Source organism: Poecile atricapillus, chromosome 1 (assembly GCF_030490865.1).
Source record: "Poecile atricapillus isolate bPoeAtr1 chromosome 1, bPoeAtr1.hap1, whole genome shotgun sequence".
In the NCBI taxonomy this organism is placed as follows: domain Eukaryota; kingdom Metazoa; phylum Chordata; class Aves; order Passeriformes; family Paridae; genus Poecile; species Poecile atricapillus.
This window is the reverse complement of record NC_081249.1, coordinates 53,584,379-53,602,321: the sequence shown is the minus strand read 5'-3', so window position 1 is coordinate 53,602,321 and position 17,943 is coordinate 53,584,379. Positions and strand designations below refer to the sequence as shown.

General features: G+C 35.5%; 1 protein-coding gene across 5 annotated transcripts in view; it reads right to left on the bottom strand.

Moving 5' to 3' along the window:
- PCDH9 (protocadherin 9) overlaps window positions 1-17,943 on the bottom strand; it is a 664,361-nt gene that overhangs the window by 328,093 nt on the left and 318,325 nt on the right. For 2 of the 5 annotated variants that reach the window (XM_058846551.1, XM_058846579.1), the window contains exon 6: window positions 7,557-7,567. The exons of 2 other annotated variants lie outside the window; for them this stretch is intronic. In XM_058846551.1, coding sequence (XP_058702534.1) covers window positions 7,557-7,567 — 11 coding nt within the window. Of the gene's footprint in view, window positions 1-5,596; window positions 5,617-7,556; window positions 7,568-17,943 lie in introns of all 5 variants that reach the window. One more of the 5 variants, XM_058846569.1, reaches the window with a different exon arrangement.

The window sequence follows — 17,943 nt, the reverse complement described above, 5'->3', positions numbered from 1 at the left end:
ATTACTTAACAGCTCCCTTTCATCCATAAACATAAATCGGTGTCATAAATTTAAAAGCAGAAAAAAGGATAAAAGCCTAATTTCTCTGAGAAAAAACTGTACTGGAGATTTTACTATCTGGTAATGGTTGATTACTGAAACTTTATTTTCATTAGTTATGAAAAATAATGCCACTACATTCAAGAAAGTAGATTAAATGCTATTAACTTCAATACCTTTTCAAAGAAAATAATCTGTTGAAGTGATAATGGATTTTAAAGTACGTATTCTCATTACATTGTTTTTTACATCATTGTGGCTTCCCTGTTGGCCACATGAATCTCTAAACCTGACATTGTTAATTACAATTATAATATGTGGTACATGAATACTCGATTAACTTCATACTGTATTTAAGGCAGACCAAAAGCAATTGAAGAATTCTATCACCAAACTTTAAGGGAAGTCCAGAAATACTGCTTTCCATTTCATTCATTTGAAAATGAGCTGCATGAGACTTCTAGAGAAAAGCTACTATCTATTCAAGCCTTGAAAATTAAAGTTTAATTTGAAAGATGATCAGCTAATTCTACAGGCACAAGACAGGCACTAGAACTCGTCAAAAACTTATTGATGGGAAAGGTCTGAAGCTGTCGTGCTTTCACATGTATAACCCAATTTAGATTTTTAGTTACTTTTACTTGAAAAATTGGCTTCAACTCTCCACATGGCTTGAGGCATAGTTTCAATACTCCTTTTTTTGTGTCAAAAACACCTGTCTTTTTACTTTAGTGCCAGAAGGGCTTAGCATCTTGTCAGTGAAGTAACACAGCCTGCACATTTATAGGTGTCACTCACTTTGCCATCTGTTTTTTAGGATAACAGTCACCACTATCAGCCAGCCCCTTCAGAGGCTCTAACAATCTTTGTGGATTAAGGTTGAGATTTACAGTAAAGAACAGCTAGGGGTATCCCACCTCTTCAACTCAGTCTATGTGTTCTTTAACCATAATTCTGTGAGTACCTCATCCTACATTAATGCAGCAATTATCCCTCATGCAACACTTTTTATCAGTAGAATCCTACCACTTTTAAAAAGTGTTACAGCAAATAACTGTGAAACAAATACCTGCAATCTCTGCACACTGCCTACATATATACACCAGTCCTTGTATCATGTCAAAAACTACCCCACAAACAGCTTACTCCTAATCTCAAGAGACAGAAGTAACCTCTCTAATAACAGTAAATTGCATTTCATTGATAAAGTTGTTAATCAGACAATTTGGCTAGAGAGTTATAAATAAGTACATATGAAAATCAAGGCTTAATTTTTCTCTTAGTGACAAAAAGGGGGTTACTTTAAAGATTTTGGGGTTTAAATTTTCTTTCCCAGGAAGCACAATTTGTTAGTCCATAATTCTTATTAAAATAAATAATTACAAACAAATAGTGCCTCTGATCTACCAGTGCAGCTAAGAATTTTTCTATATACATAAGGGACCAAAGTCAGAAAAGAGAATGGTTCTGATGCAGTGGTGACATCGCAATACTGCTGTGAGAAAATGTATAAGTTAATGGCTCTTAAGCTGGAAAAGTAGAAAGAAAAAGGTTTTCTCTTGGAATAGCATTTAAAGTGTGTTCAAATGCTTTCCTTAATTGGCAACTGAATAATCCTAAAATATGAGTTTCAAGTCCTACAACAGGACCAAATGCAGAGGTAACATCAAGCAAGTACACTTGTGTGATCTGAAAACTACATTCTTCCACAAACTATATGAACTTCATGATTCTTTGGCACATAAACACTGTTTTATACTTCCTCTGATGTTAAGGTATTAATTAAGAAGTATTTACATCACCTATGGCTTGTCCTTGGCCTGCAAGTAGTTCAATAACAACGGATGGCCAAATGAATGCTACAAAAACATTTCTATGCTAAAATCCTGGCAAGGGCTTTCTAATTGTAGTCTTTTGGTTGTTAAAAGCTTAATGTCTTCAGGTCTGAAGGAACACAATGAAAACAGATTTTAAAGGTAAATTTTCTGAATTGGCTGAATATTTTCCTTACAGTTATTTGAATGTACAAACCTGTCCAAATTACCTGGAATAACACACCCTCCTCTTTTTATAGCGCATGCATCATAATATACCATTCATACCTTATTAGCATTTTCATTACTTTCCTTAGAGTAGGACATGTGTAAGGGTGGACAATGATCAGTGAGACTGCCCTGAGCAGCTATAAGGTTTCAGATGATTTCTCCTCCTTTCCTTTTATGAAGCAGGCGGGCAGATGCAGCTGCTAAGCCACATTTCTCCGTAGCTGAGCTGCCTGTCTGCCAAGCCAGTTAGTTAAAGAGTTTGAAAGCAACAGTAAACATACTCATGTTGACAAAATGAATTTCTAAGCCAGAATGTACTGTATGACTGAGAAAAAATATTTTATACTAAACCTGAGTGCAGACTAGAGCTATTTAACACCACCTTTTAGAAAGTCTGAAGAGATAACTGCTCTCTCCCTTGTTAGATTGCAGTGATTTGCTTCAGTTTCCCAAATGAGACCTGCTTTCCAATGGGAGACAGCAGATGCTGTCCAATCTTTCCCTTCTACACTGAACTCATTGGGGTGGGTTCTTCCTCTATTCCTCTTCACACTAAATCTGCTGTGTTAGTTATTTATTGGTGAAGTCATGTCTCTCTCATGAAAGTAGCATATTTTAAAAAGTAATGTAAGCAATCTTGCTAACGTGGTATTACCAGGACTCCACAATTACTGTTCTCTTCATGGGGATATTTTTCTTTTGTCATTAGATGTTGGTTAAGTGGTGGTCTTGGCATTGAGTTGTAGCCGGCCATTGATTTTCCACTAGACCAAATTTTCTTTCCATTTTTGAATTGAAAAAGAAACTGCTTGAAATTCCTCAGCCAAGTCAGCTTGTTCACTACATTATGACATTTAAGTTGCGTGGGTGGAGGGGGTTGAGAATAGTACTGCCTTGCCATCCCTGTAAAACATTTAAGCCTCTCACAGAGCAGCACAGCAGTGTCAGCGCAGTGCTCTCATTACTGTGGAAATATTACATGTGGCCATTAGTCTTCTCCCTTCAATTAGTGACAGCCAGTTAAGCTGTGCCCTCAGCCAGCTTTAGCTGTTGGCAGCATCGCCAAGTCAAACCTGTCTCCCACTTGAAAAGTAAACTGGGGAGAACTACTGTTCACCAGCCACACTTTTTGGAGATGAAAAGGGAAACACGACAAGGTTATAGACTTGTTAGAAAATATGCAATTAAGTTACAGGTAAGCAAGTGGCACTGGAAGCGTTCGGAAGATCGTCACAGTAGGTAGATGACACAGTGTTAAAATAATACAACGTCTGGAGCGCCATTTCACAGAGTTCCTCTTGTTTTACTTTTTTGCTTTTTGGCTAGTTTGTTTTCAGAGGTGTGGGAGGAGTTGCATACAATAGGACAGATCTGAATTAAGGAGTATTGTTATGAGAGCTATTTTTTTTCAATTGGACATACAACAACATAATTGAAAGGTCAGCTAAAAAAGCAAGTCTCTCTTCTGCTGGAGAAATACAATTCAAATTGGACAAAAACAGTATTCTCTAGCATGAGTGATATAGGAAATGCAAAGATGAAACTCCTGCGATAAATCCTGTGGGGAAAATAGTCTACCAAAATAAATGGGCATAGCCTAACTGATGCTAAACAGAATCTTGTTTTATTGATAGAGAAAGAGATTTGGGTGCTATATCTGTAGAAAAGATCCCCATGGCAGCTGATACTGAGATATGATCATGCAGGATCAAAGTTTTCCTATGTGTTAGATCAACATGAGATTCTATATATAAAAAAACTAAAAAACTTTAGAGTGTTTTAAATAACGGCTCAGAACAGTGTTTCTACCATCTTGAACACAGAATCAAAAATCTTGAAGCCAGATAACAGTGAAAGCTTAATGTAATCTGTGTACTTTGGCTCTGAAAACATGGTTTGGATTTGTATTTGTGCTGAAATTATTTTACAGTTTTTCCACATGAAACCAAAAGCTCATGGCTGTTAAACACCTAGGTCCTCATAAACTCTATCACTGATTCCTTTGTTCCTTTTCTGAAAAATTCCTACATTCTTTTGATCAGTTCTCTCTAGATAAACCACTCCTATTAATCATAACTGGAATGCTGGAATGTATACAAGATATTAAGATCTATATTATGTAACAGTTCAAAGAAATAAATTACCTTTTCAAAATATCTTTACAAAATGAAAATAAACTACATTTCTTTTCAGCTTCAAAAACAACAATCCTAGTTTGTCAAATCTGGCAAACCAGTTAACTGCTCTATCATGAAATACCATTTCCAAATAAGACTTCTTCAGGTTATCCCTTCATGTGAAAATATCGTATGCAGTTTTTACTAGTAAAGGTCAGGTAATAGTGTAGTTTAATTGAGTAACAAGCAGGGATTAACATAATGGAAGTAGTCTGCTATCAAAAGACTTCTGCTAAATGACAGATGGCTGGCAAGTTGCAAGGAGCCCACTACTAAGATACTTATTAAAAAAAAAAAAAAAAGGAAAAAAAGGAAAAAAAGGTAAAAAACCAAACCCCTAACCAATAGAAAGAAAACATATGAGCAAGATCCAAGTATTAACATATCCATACTGGTCAGTCACCTGTGGGCATTTGACCTACTTCTGTGATGTCCTCCTACAGTGATACAAGCTTTTCTTCTTCTCAGCAGGTAGTAATCTTCCAGGAAGAACTGCTGAGAACTGCAGGTATCCCTACTTGCTGATCTCCCAAATTGTTTTTTGGTAATATGGGCATTTCTGCAGTGTATGTACCTTTTGCTCTCTTAATTTTTGATTTTCTCCTGACAATCTAGAAACAATATAGGACAAGAGGAAATGGACTCAAGTTGTGCCAGGGGAAGTTTAGATTAAATATTAGGAAAAAATTTGTCATGGAAAGAGTTATCAAACATTGAAACTGGTTGAGTCATCCACCTTGGAGGTATTTAAAAGATAAGTAGCTGCAGCACTCCGGACTTGTTCTAGTGGTGGACTTGACAGTGCTGGGTTATTGTTTAGACTCAATGATTTTATAGGTTTTTTCCAACCTAAATTTTTCTATGATTCTATTACGAGGACTGAAAGAAGGTCAGCAGCTGGAATGGCAAGGTACTATGCACCTTTGATATGCAGCATGCTCAGCATTATTTTTGTACATTTTATAATCATATATTACAGGTCAATAGAAGCTTGAGAGAATGACCCTTTTGAGTTTGATGTTTGATTTATTTTACCTTGCCTTGGGTATTTCCCACCAAACTACCTATGAAAAGTCAAGAAATCCATATTACCACAAACCTCAGGAATTCATTTGCCTACTTCCACTTCCAAAGTGTACTAATTTAAGTCTATTATAAGCAGCTGTTCCCCGCTGCCAATGTGCAACTCTATTTTCAGGTGTATAGATGCATAAAAAGAATTATCCTACTTATTTTAAAACAAAATACATAGGTTTTATATTCACAGGCTAATAAAGATCCCCAAAAAATTAGTGACAGATGTTTCTCTGAAAATGTCCCTCTCTAAAAAATAACTTCATTATGTCTTTCTTTCTCTTTTCTCAAGTTTCTAACAGAAATGAGACTGAATTTCCTTCTGAATTTGTAACTCATGTATTAAAAAAGAAAAAAAAATCAAAGGCATCATAACATAACCCAGTTGCTTCTAACTAGATTTGTGGAATAGGATGTTAAGAATATTAGAAAACCCATCCTCTGTCAAGATAATAATTTCATATTGCACCACTGTAGGTCGAACATAAAAGAACAATATAAGTTTCAGCCTCAAATACTCTCTGGGACTGATTAATACAATTATACACAGATTTGCGCTGCAACATATTTCCATCTAAAGTCAAAATGAAGTTTACAGTAACCCTAGACTCTGCACATATTAACACTTCATTGAATATTAATGAATTACTCTTTGTGACCAATTGCTATGGAAACAATATTTGTGTCAGAATTTATGATTACATTTATATCAAGGTAATTAATATTAACATAAAAAGGTCTATCACAATGAAGTTAGTAAATCAGTTAAGACATATGTTAGTATTACTAATATATGCAGTATTACTAATTTTATGGCTTCATTACTGATTTTTCACAACTAGGTAACACTGTTTTTTTCACACTTATTTCTAACAATCACTAGAACTCAGTAATATTCTAGAATTTTACTTCTATAAACAGTATTTGGATTTGGTTAGGAATCAACACAATTCATATTAGTTACATCATATATGATTCATCATTCTAATTTATCAGTTAAAAGCAGACTGATACTGAACATTTTTGCTGACTACATTTTTATATTACCAAGACTAAGACTGTGTAATAGTAGGTGGAAGTTTCATCATTGACTTGCTTTCTTCATTTTCCCCACAATTATGAGCTTTTTATAACTGTTAATGTGATGTTTACCGCAGCAATTTGGAGGTCAAAAAGTTGCTGTCTATGTACTTCCAATGCAGCCTTGGGAGAACAGATATTGCTATAAAATCTTCTCAGTACTGAATAAGCTGCACCGGTCCTAAAAGTGTCATATGAGATTTCAGTTCCCATTGCTTGAATTACAGGATTGCTTAAATATTCTCCTAAAACATAGCCTGTCAAATAACAGAAATAACAAAGTAAAACTTTAAATACAGTTTTTGGAAGGCAGGGGGCCCATGGTGGGAGGGGGAGGGGGGGAAGGGTGTTATGTGCATGGGGCTAATGCATTTTAGACTTCTCTGTTGCTCTGGGAGGAAACCTGGATTAAATACTTTTGTGAAGCCCAGCTAAGATAAAGAGAGAGAAATTATTTTCTCCTAACTTTCTTTTTGCAAGAATAAGACATAGTAGAGGCAAATATGTAAAAAGAGCAAATAGCTAAAAACACAAAGAAAAAATATTACCAGCAATAAAACTAATTACACCCTTTTTAATAATTATTTATTCATACTATAGTTAAGACTATACCAACAAAGAGCTCTCAAATTTGACAAGAGTCATCAAGTATAGAAGCTTTTGTAAACTCATGACATACTTAAGGTGTCGAGGTTATTTAAGTCAATTATATAGCTTTTCAGATGGGATCAATTCTGCATCCTCAGTAAAGTCAGGAGTAAATTTCACTATTATGAAGCAAATGGATATAATTAATTATGGTGCCAACCACTCTAGAAGAGGGCAACATGCCAGGAGAAGACTGAACAACGATGTGTTGCTTTTTACCTTTTGCCATAATGGCAATTGTTTCCTTGTGGTCACTTTCGCCTCTTGCCTTCAAACAGATGTGTGATCTCCAGTACAATAAATCATTTTAAAGCCACCAAATTGAGAAAATGCAATATATATATTGCTATCGCTTTGCACTGTTGCTACTGCAGTGGTGAGTTACTGTGAAACACCTACCACATGGAAAAGCTTTCATGAGCTGTATTAACCAAGTATCCTTGTCTGAAGCAAATTTACGATAACTATCTCTCTAATTTCACACCACTGCAACTTCATAATATTCTGAAATAGGAAAGCTTCATCTCCCGACTCTACAGAGCTGAGCTATTAGCCATGCATTAGAGGAGGGACTGGAAGTCCCACCAGCAACTTAATGCAGCCACTGTAGCCAGAGCCATGCACTCAATGAAGCAATACTTTTCCTTTTGCTGTCAATCTTCAGTACCAGAGCAGCAGGGTTTTATTTTATCTTTCCTTCTTTCCCATTTCACAAGGGTATTTAAAATTTGATCACAACAATGGTTCAGTTCATATGCATATTACAAACTGCTTTGGGGACTGCTCAGTGCAAAATGGGCGGATAATGTTACAGATTAACTTGACTTTGGAGTGTGAACTGTCAGCTATATCCTTTAGCTAGGGAAAAGATTTTAAACACTACCTGGAAAATTGGGAGGCCTAATCTTTCTGCTGTGCTAGCTTGCAGTATAATCTGAATAATGTGAATTTGCTTTCCATCTGACTGAGGCAGGCGTGCTGTTAAGTGATTTGAGTGATTTGCCTGGTATAATAACCAGTTTTTCTCTGTCTCTCTGGATGCCAGGAACTTCCTGAAAATCTTTGCCTATGGCTTGACACAGACTGCTGAGTAGCCACAAAACTGTTTGATAAAAGCACCAGTTTTATCCAGTATAAATCAATAGAATCCCGCTGCAATAGCTGTATTTGACTACAGCACTCAGCTGTTATCAAGTAGGGGACCTGCTCTGACTATTTTAACTTCAGAGTACATATATTTTTCCCAGCTGGTCTTCAGCACAGCAGGAATGGCTGTGATGTGTGCTCAGTGTTTTAGCCAAAGAATGTTCAACATTCACAGTGCTCCACTGGCCTCGAGACAAAGATTAACCGAAAATGCATTTCAATGCAGATATTAAATTGTTTCACTAGAACAGAGAATACGAAGTGTGATTCTTCAAGTGAGAGCTCTTATATATGAACTGGAAAGATCTTCCAGTAATTTCATTTGTTCTTTGTGTCTGATGCAACTCTAGATTTCCAAAAAACAAACCCTGGAATAAAAATTCACATCTAACACTAATAATTATACACATTCTTGAAACTAGTAAAATGTCTCCTACCACAAGTATTCAAAACACCATTGACCTCACCTCTTCTGTGTCTTTTACTCATGAAACCAGTTTTTAGATAGAAAGTTAAAATATGTTTTTTGAGTAGATTCCTGACACAGTAAGAATAATTAACTTTATTCTCTCCAAAACCGAAATTACTTCTGCAGAATAATCATACGTCTTTTCTAAACATCTATGTCACTTAACCTGTAAAAATTCCCCAGGTTAGATGTTTCTTATTTTGTTATTATATTGCTTTTTGTATCTTTCAATTTTTCACTTTATACCTTGCAATGGATGGAGATTTTCCCAAAGCATGTATGATCCCAGTATGCTGGTCTATGGAAAGGACAGAGCATCTGGCAAAAACAAGAACTTATTTTTCTCTTAAATTTCACTTGCAACAAGGGGTTGATAGTATTTAATGAATTCTTGGTTTCACTGAAGCTGATAAAACATTTGACCTTTATGTCAATGAAACCAGTTCTCCAATATAAGACTGTTCTCTATAATACAAGAATATTTATATTTCCCTATGGTATAAATGAACTATAAGAATAATAATTATAAATATTTTTGAATTTAGTTAGCTATGAAACCATAAATCTTACGTAGTTTGATGGTCAAGAAAATTTATGTTTCCCATGCAGCTTGGCATAATGAGGGTGGCTAGTACCCCTTTCTTTCCTAACTGGCCTTGGGAATATTACGAAAAAAACTTAAACATGATTCCAAACCTTGACTGGCGCAGTCATTTTTCAAAATACTCCAATACTCTTCTGTATGGCACCCCAGTGCTATAATTAATTTAATTATGATTCAAAGCTTTCATTTTTATATATCTGCAAACTGAGGTTCATAGATTTACAACTATTTGTAGCCTGAAATAGCAAAAAAGAACCATAAGAAAATCCTCTAAGGGTTTCTGTCATTTAGTTGGGTGTAAAAAACTAAGAATATGAGTACCTCGGATGGGGCTGTGCTTAACTAATAATGTCATAGGGATGTTCTTACAATGGGTAGCAGAGTGTCACAAATCAGGAACTGGTTGGCAATTCAAGCATTCATCGTACGTGAAGAAGTGATCAGACTCCACTTCAGACACAAAATGTGCAGAGAAACCTCAAGTGCTTTTGTAAAATATTTCTATTTTCTAAGCTGATTTTCAGCTGACTTCTGAAATTCAGTTTGTATAATTTGAAACCAACAATTTAATTTTCTATTCTGACCCAGGAAACTCAGAACTAACCAGACCATTAGCTTCTTTGACCTGAGTTCCTGTGAGAGACCTTACAAGATATCTAAACTATCTTAAGAAGAAAACTAAAAAGATAACATTCTACATATCTGCCATATTTAAAGAAAGAAATAATGAGAGGAAAGGTAGAAGAGAGAGAGGAGGAAGAGAAATGTGCAAGGAAGTCTGCATGTCATTGTGACAGACTGGAAACACAAAGGAAATCACCAACCAATCCATTGGACTCTGATCACTGAAGCTGAAAGACTGGTACATGAACTCTCCTCCCTGGTCTGCGCTGCACCCTACCTGCAATTTTGGAGACCCGTCTTTCCTTTCGCCTCTGTCTACAAGATTAGGATCCCAGAGTTGCCACAAGAGGAAAGGTACCATTACTGTTGTCACAGTCAATGCCTCGAGCTATGGAGTGGCTATGAGAGATTGGAAAGTTTTGTCTCAAGACATTTTGGGGTGCATGTGTGTGGGGAACGGGGCAGGTCAGACCTTTCTCTGTTGTGGTGATGCCATGTCCTGCACTCCACACCCCTTAGATCCTGTATCCCAGCCCTGTCATCATTGGCCCAGGCTGCCAATCACTGGCACAGCGAGAGGCAATGGTTCACACCCCAGCCCTGAAGCCCTGGTTAAGCCCCAGAGCTGCCAAGTGACCAGAAATCCCAGCTAGAGGAAGGGCCCAGGAAGGCCAAGGAGTATTTAAGGCCAAACATGTGGCAAAAATGTCTTGGCTATCTCTTCTTGGAATTTCTAACAGCTGAGCACTAGTGAAGCCCAGGAGCTGGTAGCTATGTGTACCCTATTCTAAATCTTTTCTGTCATTCTCTCCTTCTGTTCCTCCTTCTTCTAATTCCCTCTTCCTGGACTTTTTGAGGAACTTAAAATCGAAAGGGCTTAGATTTTGTGAAATTGAATGAGCTAAGTTAATGCTCTGGAAGTTCTCTATACCTCTTGCAAAGTTATCTCATATTCTAGAGTTGCCAATAAAGTCTTATTTTGCTGTTCTGGCCTCTTGTTAGTATTTCTCCCATGCTTCTAAGTCAGAGTACAGGAACAACCATAAGCCCTTTTAAAAGCCTCATCAAGTGAGGTTTTTGGAGCCTTACAGTGCTCAATGCTAAATGGTAAATAAAAGAAAGATATGAAATGCCAATATAGCCAAACACAGTAAGAGCCAAAAGTGATCTGCTTAGCCGCCTCAAGTGATTTGAAGTTGTCTCCTAAGCACACAGAGCTAACTTATGCACACAGTTTTGGTAGGTTTTTAAAAATGCTACAGGAGATTCAGCATGTTCAATACCACACGCTGCTTACATTTATCAATATTTTCCCTCTTTCATCCAATTAGAAGCTCTTTCCAAATATCATTCTCAGTTTTTAAAATAAATTACTTGTAGAAAATTGTAACATTCATTTAGATGAATAGATGTTAAGTAAAATATAGAAAAAATGTCTCAACAGTTTTCACAGACATATTCAGAACAGTTTTGCAGTTGTCAGGATTCCTGTGACTGTGAGCAAGGTAAACTCTCATGATTTTGAGCCATTTTAAACTCAGTGATTGCCATCTAGACTTCATGCTTCAAAGCAGTGAATAAAGTTCATACCTGCCTAAATTTTAGAACATATATCTGAGCTTTCTTCTGCAGAAGCAGTTCAGTTTGTGCCTGCTAAATACACCACTTAGGTTCTATTAAGGTTCGAGTAATTATAGTAAGACATCTCTTTTAAATATAAATTGATTCTAACTAGAACTCGAATAGAGATTTAACCTTTTTTTGATGCATGTATGGGACTGAGTTTCAAGCTATGTTAAAATGTCCTTGCTTCCAAACATGATTTGGTTTTACTGTAGTCAAAAATTATGCCTGTTGCATGCAGTAATTAGATGCCTATTAAGCAAGAAAATTAGAATTTATTTTCTTGTAACAGACATAAGCACACTAAAATAGAATAAACAGGTACGGTATATAAGTATACTTTCACATTGTAAAAACATTAATAACATCTTGCAGTGCAGCTCAGCTTTAATGTATAAATAATAGCCTTAATTGGCAAAGATGCAGATGGAGTTGTGATGCAGTGGCACAAACAGGGTGCATAAAAAATGCACAAGTATTAAACTCTGCAAGATAAGAACTAAGGATGCAGAATAGGCAAGAATGATGTCTGGTAAAACCAAAATAATCCTGCAGAGAAGGCAGGCAGAGTGTCTGATGGAACCAGAATAATCCTGCAGAATTTGCAAAACCAGAAGAAGCCCTCATCCCAAAAATAAATGCCAAGAGAAGCTGAGATCACCCAATTTTCTTTTGGGGAGGAGGCAGAGGAACACAGAACACTAGTGGTGTTTTACAGGGAGGGATGAAGAGGAATGAAGGTGACAAATTCTCTTATGGCCTTCCCTCTCAAATTGTTCCCTGGACTGATGGATTATAGCTTTCAGTATGAACTAAAATGGTATCACTTCAGTGGCGTTGTACACTTGTAACTAATTTAAAATAAGCTTGTCAGGGATGATTGATAGTGATTAAGTGCTAACTACTAGCAATGTGTGCTGTTAACGAATCTAGTCAATACGGTCAAGAATCATTTTGAAGCTCAAAGCTGGCTGGTTTTGGAGTCCCTCCCATTATATTCCAATCACACTGTTCTTTTAAATTTAAATATTTAGTATATAGAGAGCCACCTAAATTCAGTTGCAATATTAGGTTTACATTATAAATTTCCATGAGACTGAAACAAAATTTTCTAGATATTTAAAGATTCATCACTCTAAAGCAAGAAGCAGCATCAAACACATACAGGTTTTCAACCTATCTTCTCACAGGGTGGTGTAGTATTTAGGATGTTTCATGGGTTTGCAGTATTTTCCTTCTCCTTTCTATACCAATGATACTAAACTAATTGCCTTGGAAATACATGAAAAAGGTAATACTAAAATAATAAAAACAGTAAAAACAAGTAAAATAATAGGGCCTATTGCCCTCGCCTATATGCGTACAGTACATGTGTGTGCACATGTGTATTTATATATGTTAGATATGGGGGGTATTAGGGTTAATTTATTTGTCTGGGCCTGAGATGACTTCTCAGTGTATAAAGAATCATGGCGGGATCTTGAAGTCACTGTATGAGCCCTCACACAGCCATACACACTTTAAATTATTATGTATTTGTTTTTAATAGGAGAACGAGCTCCTCTCAACCCTGGTGTTGTCTTTCTAGATATCTCAGATATCATATACTTCTATGAGACACACCTGCAATGAATTCTCTACAGAGGAAGAGCCTTAGCACATAGAGAAGCACAGAAGAAGAACAAAGAAACCACACTAAACTCACCATATTTAAGGATTTTAGAAATTTATACTCCACTTGCTCCATCAGCACACTTTTCAGTGTATGAAAAGAAGGAAAGGGAAAAAAATAGATATAATCTCTGTACTTTCTCCTCATTCAGTGAAATAGTGTCTGATTTAATTCTATATCATCAGATCAGTTTATGGAAATAGTGATGCTAATGGTGAAGTTATCTATCAGTGGGCTCATTAATTTTTGGTGGCTATTTCTCTTGACCTAATTTCTTTTCCTGCTTGAAATCTGTTTGAAATTTCATCTGACTACAATCAGGTTTATTGGTAATATTAATGACTGTGCTCTACCCATAAGGCACTAGAAGGGTAATTGACTCGAAAGATGAATTACAACATCTGCATTAACAGAATATAGAATTGTAGAGTGCAGTCTGGCTCTTTGTCCTTTGCTGCCCTCCTTTCCTTCACTTTGAATGTGATCCTGACAATTAAGAGTTTTCTTTATCATTTTATTTTTTGTTGTTTTAAGAGAGATAGCCCTCTGAGAGCATTATTAAAAATACACATTCCAGTTTATAATAGATGTTTGTTTGGGGAATGTCTCTTGAAACTTACTTAGTGTCTGGAAGAAGTTGAAAATTGCTATGAAATAAAGAGCCCTTCATTATATTCATGTGTGTATGATACAAACGTAATTTTTCAACATTATTTCCCTTAAAAACAACCCTCCCACCGCCCCCCCCCAAAAAAAAAAAAAAAAAAAAGTGAGGAAGGAAAGAAAGAAGGAAATATCTATTCTTCTGGATAAAAAATATTTCCAACTGTTCAGTGAACATTCTTCCAATCAGAAACTATTACAAGAGAGAGAAAAAAAATCATTAAAATTGTGTATGTTAGCCTACATTGAGGTCTGTCCTACTTACAAAAGCGGTAAAGCATGCAAAAATCAAGCACACAAAGAGACACTGAATGTAACTTGGGAAAGATTGTGGCAAGAATCTGTGGCACATTCAATGCAATGCTATGATATTTGTGCCCCACGTCTTCAACATAACACCACCAGATATAAATAAAACCTTCTACGACAGCATGAAATTTTATTTTGAAAAAATCAATACAGAAATATAATAACAAAGATATTTCAGCATTTTCTGTTACTGTGTAAAGAGCAATTTAATACAAAAATAAAAGAAAATTCAAGAGAAAAATATTTTTGTTTTGAAAGGTTACATCTGTAAATGGTATAATTTCTTCCTGCAAGATAATTTTGTAATCAATTCTTACTAGTACTTTAGTATTTACTTTCTTAATTCTTCACGCTTTCAGGTAGCATGTGGACATGAGGATTTGGGGGAAGGAGGCAGTGGGAAAGGTAATTTTTTATCCATAGCAGAACTGCTTTAAATATCTCTCTCACTATGTCCATCTTTGTAGAAAAACAGAGGATGAAAGAATTAAGAACAGAGGATTTAAAAAAAAAAAAGAAAAAAGAAAATACAAAAGCTACTTTCCTTGCACTGACTGAAGGAACCAGACAATTGATTAGTCAGATAAATGAACCAAATTAGTCTGAAGGTTATTTAGTTTTTGAAACACAGACAACAGACTAGAAAGTCAGTCGAGCACCGGCATTATTATCCATAATGTCAATAAAAGTGAAACAGTTTTAACAGTCTTCTGTGTTGATTTCTCCACTTCAGCTCCTTCCTACCTTTTTTGAATAATTTTCTGATACTTTTCTCAAACTGGTGTGAAAAGAGAACAAGAATTCTTTCTCTGTCTCTCATTTCTAACTCCTGAAGTGCTAACATTTCTCTTGTTTTCAGTATCTTTTCCTGTTTCTATCTCTGACTTAAATCTTGCTTAAAATTATTAAAATCATCAAAGTTTTTAATAGTTATAAAAGCTTTCTCTTTGAAGACAAACACTTATGAGTCAGTTACAATAATTATTACAGGAAGCATTTTTATCTCTATAGACTTCAGCTTTAGAGTTACTTCTCTCAGCTCCCCTGCACTAGTAAAACTTTAGGGAATTATTACCGCAATACTGCTACCCTGGCAAAAAAAAAAAAAAAAAAAAAAAAAAACCCTGCACTTGGACTTAGACATTCAAGAAACATGAGGATTTATTGTACTTCTGTTGACCTTAATTTCACCTCAGTCAGTATAACCTTTTGGGTTAATCACTTCTTATACTTGCCTCCTCAGAAGTCAGTATCACAAAACGTATGTGATAGCATCTGCTTCAGTTAAAGCTGAAAAATAGTTTCCATTATAGCTACCTGTTTTCAGACTCCCTGCTTATTGCTGCTTCAATAGCATTCTGTATAACTAGAAGCACTCAAAACCCCTTCCGTGCTATCCCAATTTTTATTCTGTAACACTATTTTGTTTTCTTGACAAAAGATGGGGAGATCATGGATAAAGCAGACACATTGTAGGTGGTGTCTGAAGTCCTACAATTAGCTCAGCAAGGACCAGCTTCACCCTTTCCCTTCAATGGTCAGCTTTATCAAAAATCACATGCAGTGAATATCCATTTTGCTGATGGCCTACTGACAGAATTTCTGTTCTGAAGTTTTCCTCATTTTTTAGGCATAATTTTGCTTGCTAACAGTGACATATTAGTGCTGTGCTGTAGTTGGGTTCTTTACCCTTATATCAGAAAATCCCAGTTCTGTAACTTACTTAAAGGTTTTCAAGCTTCTAAGTCTTAGGAACAATTATGTGGTTTCTCTTCACTTTCAGATGTTTAGTGATGGAGATAATTAACAATTCAACAATTCATTCAAGGGATAACAACACAGCATAAAATATTTTAAACTTTTACATCTCATTTTAAGACACTAGAAGAGAGGTAAAAGTGGATTAAACACACACTCAAATGTAGTGTGAAAAAGTATTTGAGGTCTGGCCTCCATTTTCTCAATGACTCAAAAGTCTGTACTAAAACCAAAGCATGGTTCAGTGTACCTATGTTTTCACAGAGATTCATGTGTCCTTCACTCTGGTACCATGCTCTTTCAGGAAGAAATACTTTAAAGCTTAATTAGGCTTCACCAATTACTCATAGACTAAGATGGGATTCTTCCTTTTATATTCCTTTTAGGAAAGCGTCAATTCTTCAAAACAATTATAAAGTCTTTCAAATCTAGAAAGCTTTAGGACATGAACAGAAATTAAAAGACATCCTTAATGGAGCTCAAAACTTTCCCTGTTTTGCTTTTTAATACATTCCTGCTTTCCAAGAGAAAAAGAGGAGAAATATTTTTAGTACTTGCTACAGCAAGTTATTGTTACTCTACCACCATCACACAATCTCAATGGTGGAAGGAATGATAGTTCAGGAATCTCTTTTCTATCTTCATTTTTTTATTTTCTGTTATCTATATGAAGGATCAATACAAGAGGATACTTTTCTAAAGCTGAATAAAATTGAGATTCTCCCCCAATTTAAAATGCCATTGTAAAACTGGTCTGGTCTTAAACAATTTTATTTTTTTTTTTGAGAATTGGAGGTCTTGTAGTGTCTCTCAAGGTGGCAATTAAACTGCATGCAGAAAATAGTAGTTATAATTACTTTTGAAAGAGAAATAGAGGAATATTGAAGGAAAAGGAATTATGTGCAAGAAAGAGCCCATTTAAACTTTCAACTGCAACGTAAATGGGACATCTTGAAGTCTGCCCCTCCCCTTATCAACTACAGTTAGTAATATTAAACATGAATTAACAACTGCACTTCAGCTCAGTCAGATGGAAATGGTATTGAAAACAGCAGAAAAAAATGTATGCTAATACTGACTTCAGTACAACTTTACATTTAAGTCTAAAGCTTCCAAACTTATTAGGGGGAAAAGGTAATTTTCCACTGGCACAAACATACCCTACAGACACAGCATGCCATCCATGGCAACGATAATTCTGATTTCAATTAGAACTTGCTAACTCTCCTGTGCCTCATTTTTACAAGGAAAATACAATTGAGAAAGGCATCACTGTGATTAGCTCCTACAGCCACCTTTCCTGAGTAGTCTGAAGTGACAGCCACAGGGGTAAAAATGATTGTACTAAAATGTCTACTAATGAGGCCCCTGTAGTACTGCTCCAAGAAGGACCATTATATGCTACATTTGTCAATTTCATCTCTTTGGCTTTCTTTTTATCATCTGCACAAATAGTGATTAAGAGAGGGTTTCTTTTTAAGGCTTTATTCTTGATTAACCTTCATAATAATGTTCATCGCCTTCCTGTACAGCTAAAATGTTTCATTCTTCCTACTGACTTTCTTGAGTTTCTTCAGGCTAATATGTACTCTATGATAACAATCCACAAACTTTCTGCTGGGTTGTAGAAAAGGAGGCATTAAAAATACCTGCAAATAACCTTATAAATGCGAAGCAGTAAGTTGAATGGAAAACATTAAAACTTTTTCTGTTCTCGTGGATTATGCATTAATGACACAAGTATTAATATCTGCCACAAACAAACAAAAAAGAAAAAAGAAAATGGGAATTAAAAATAATAATAATAAATTAAAATAGAATAAAAATGTAACTTAGAAAGAAAAATCCTAAGAAAAAAAAAGAAAAAAGGAGTCATAGAGGCAGTTGCTACTTGTGTGACTGCTGAGGAGAAAGAAGAAAAAAGACTGATTTGTAAACATAAACAAAGACAAAAATTGATAGTGGAATCTCCTACTACTTTCATTCTGTCCTGTATAATTGAAAAATAGGTA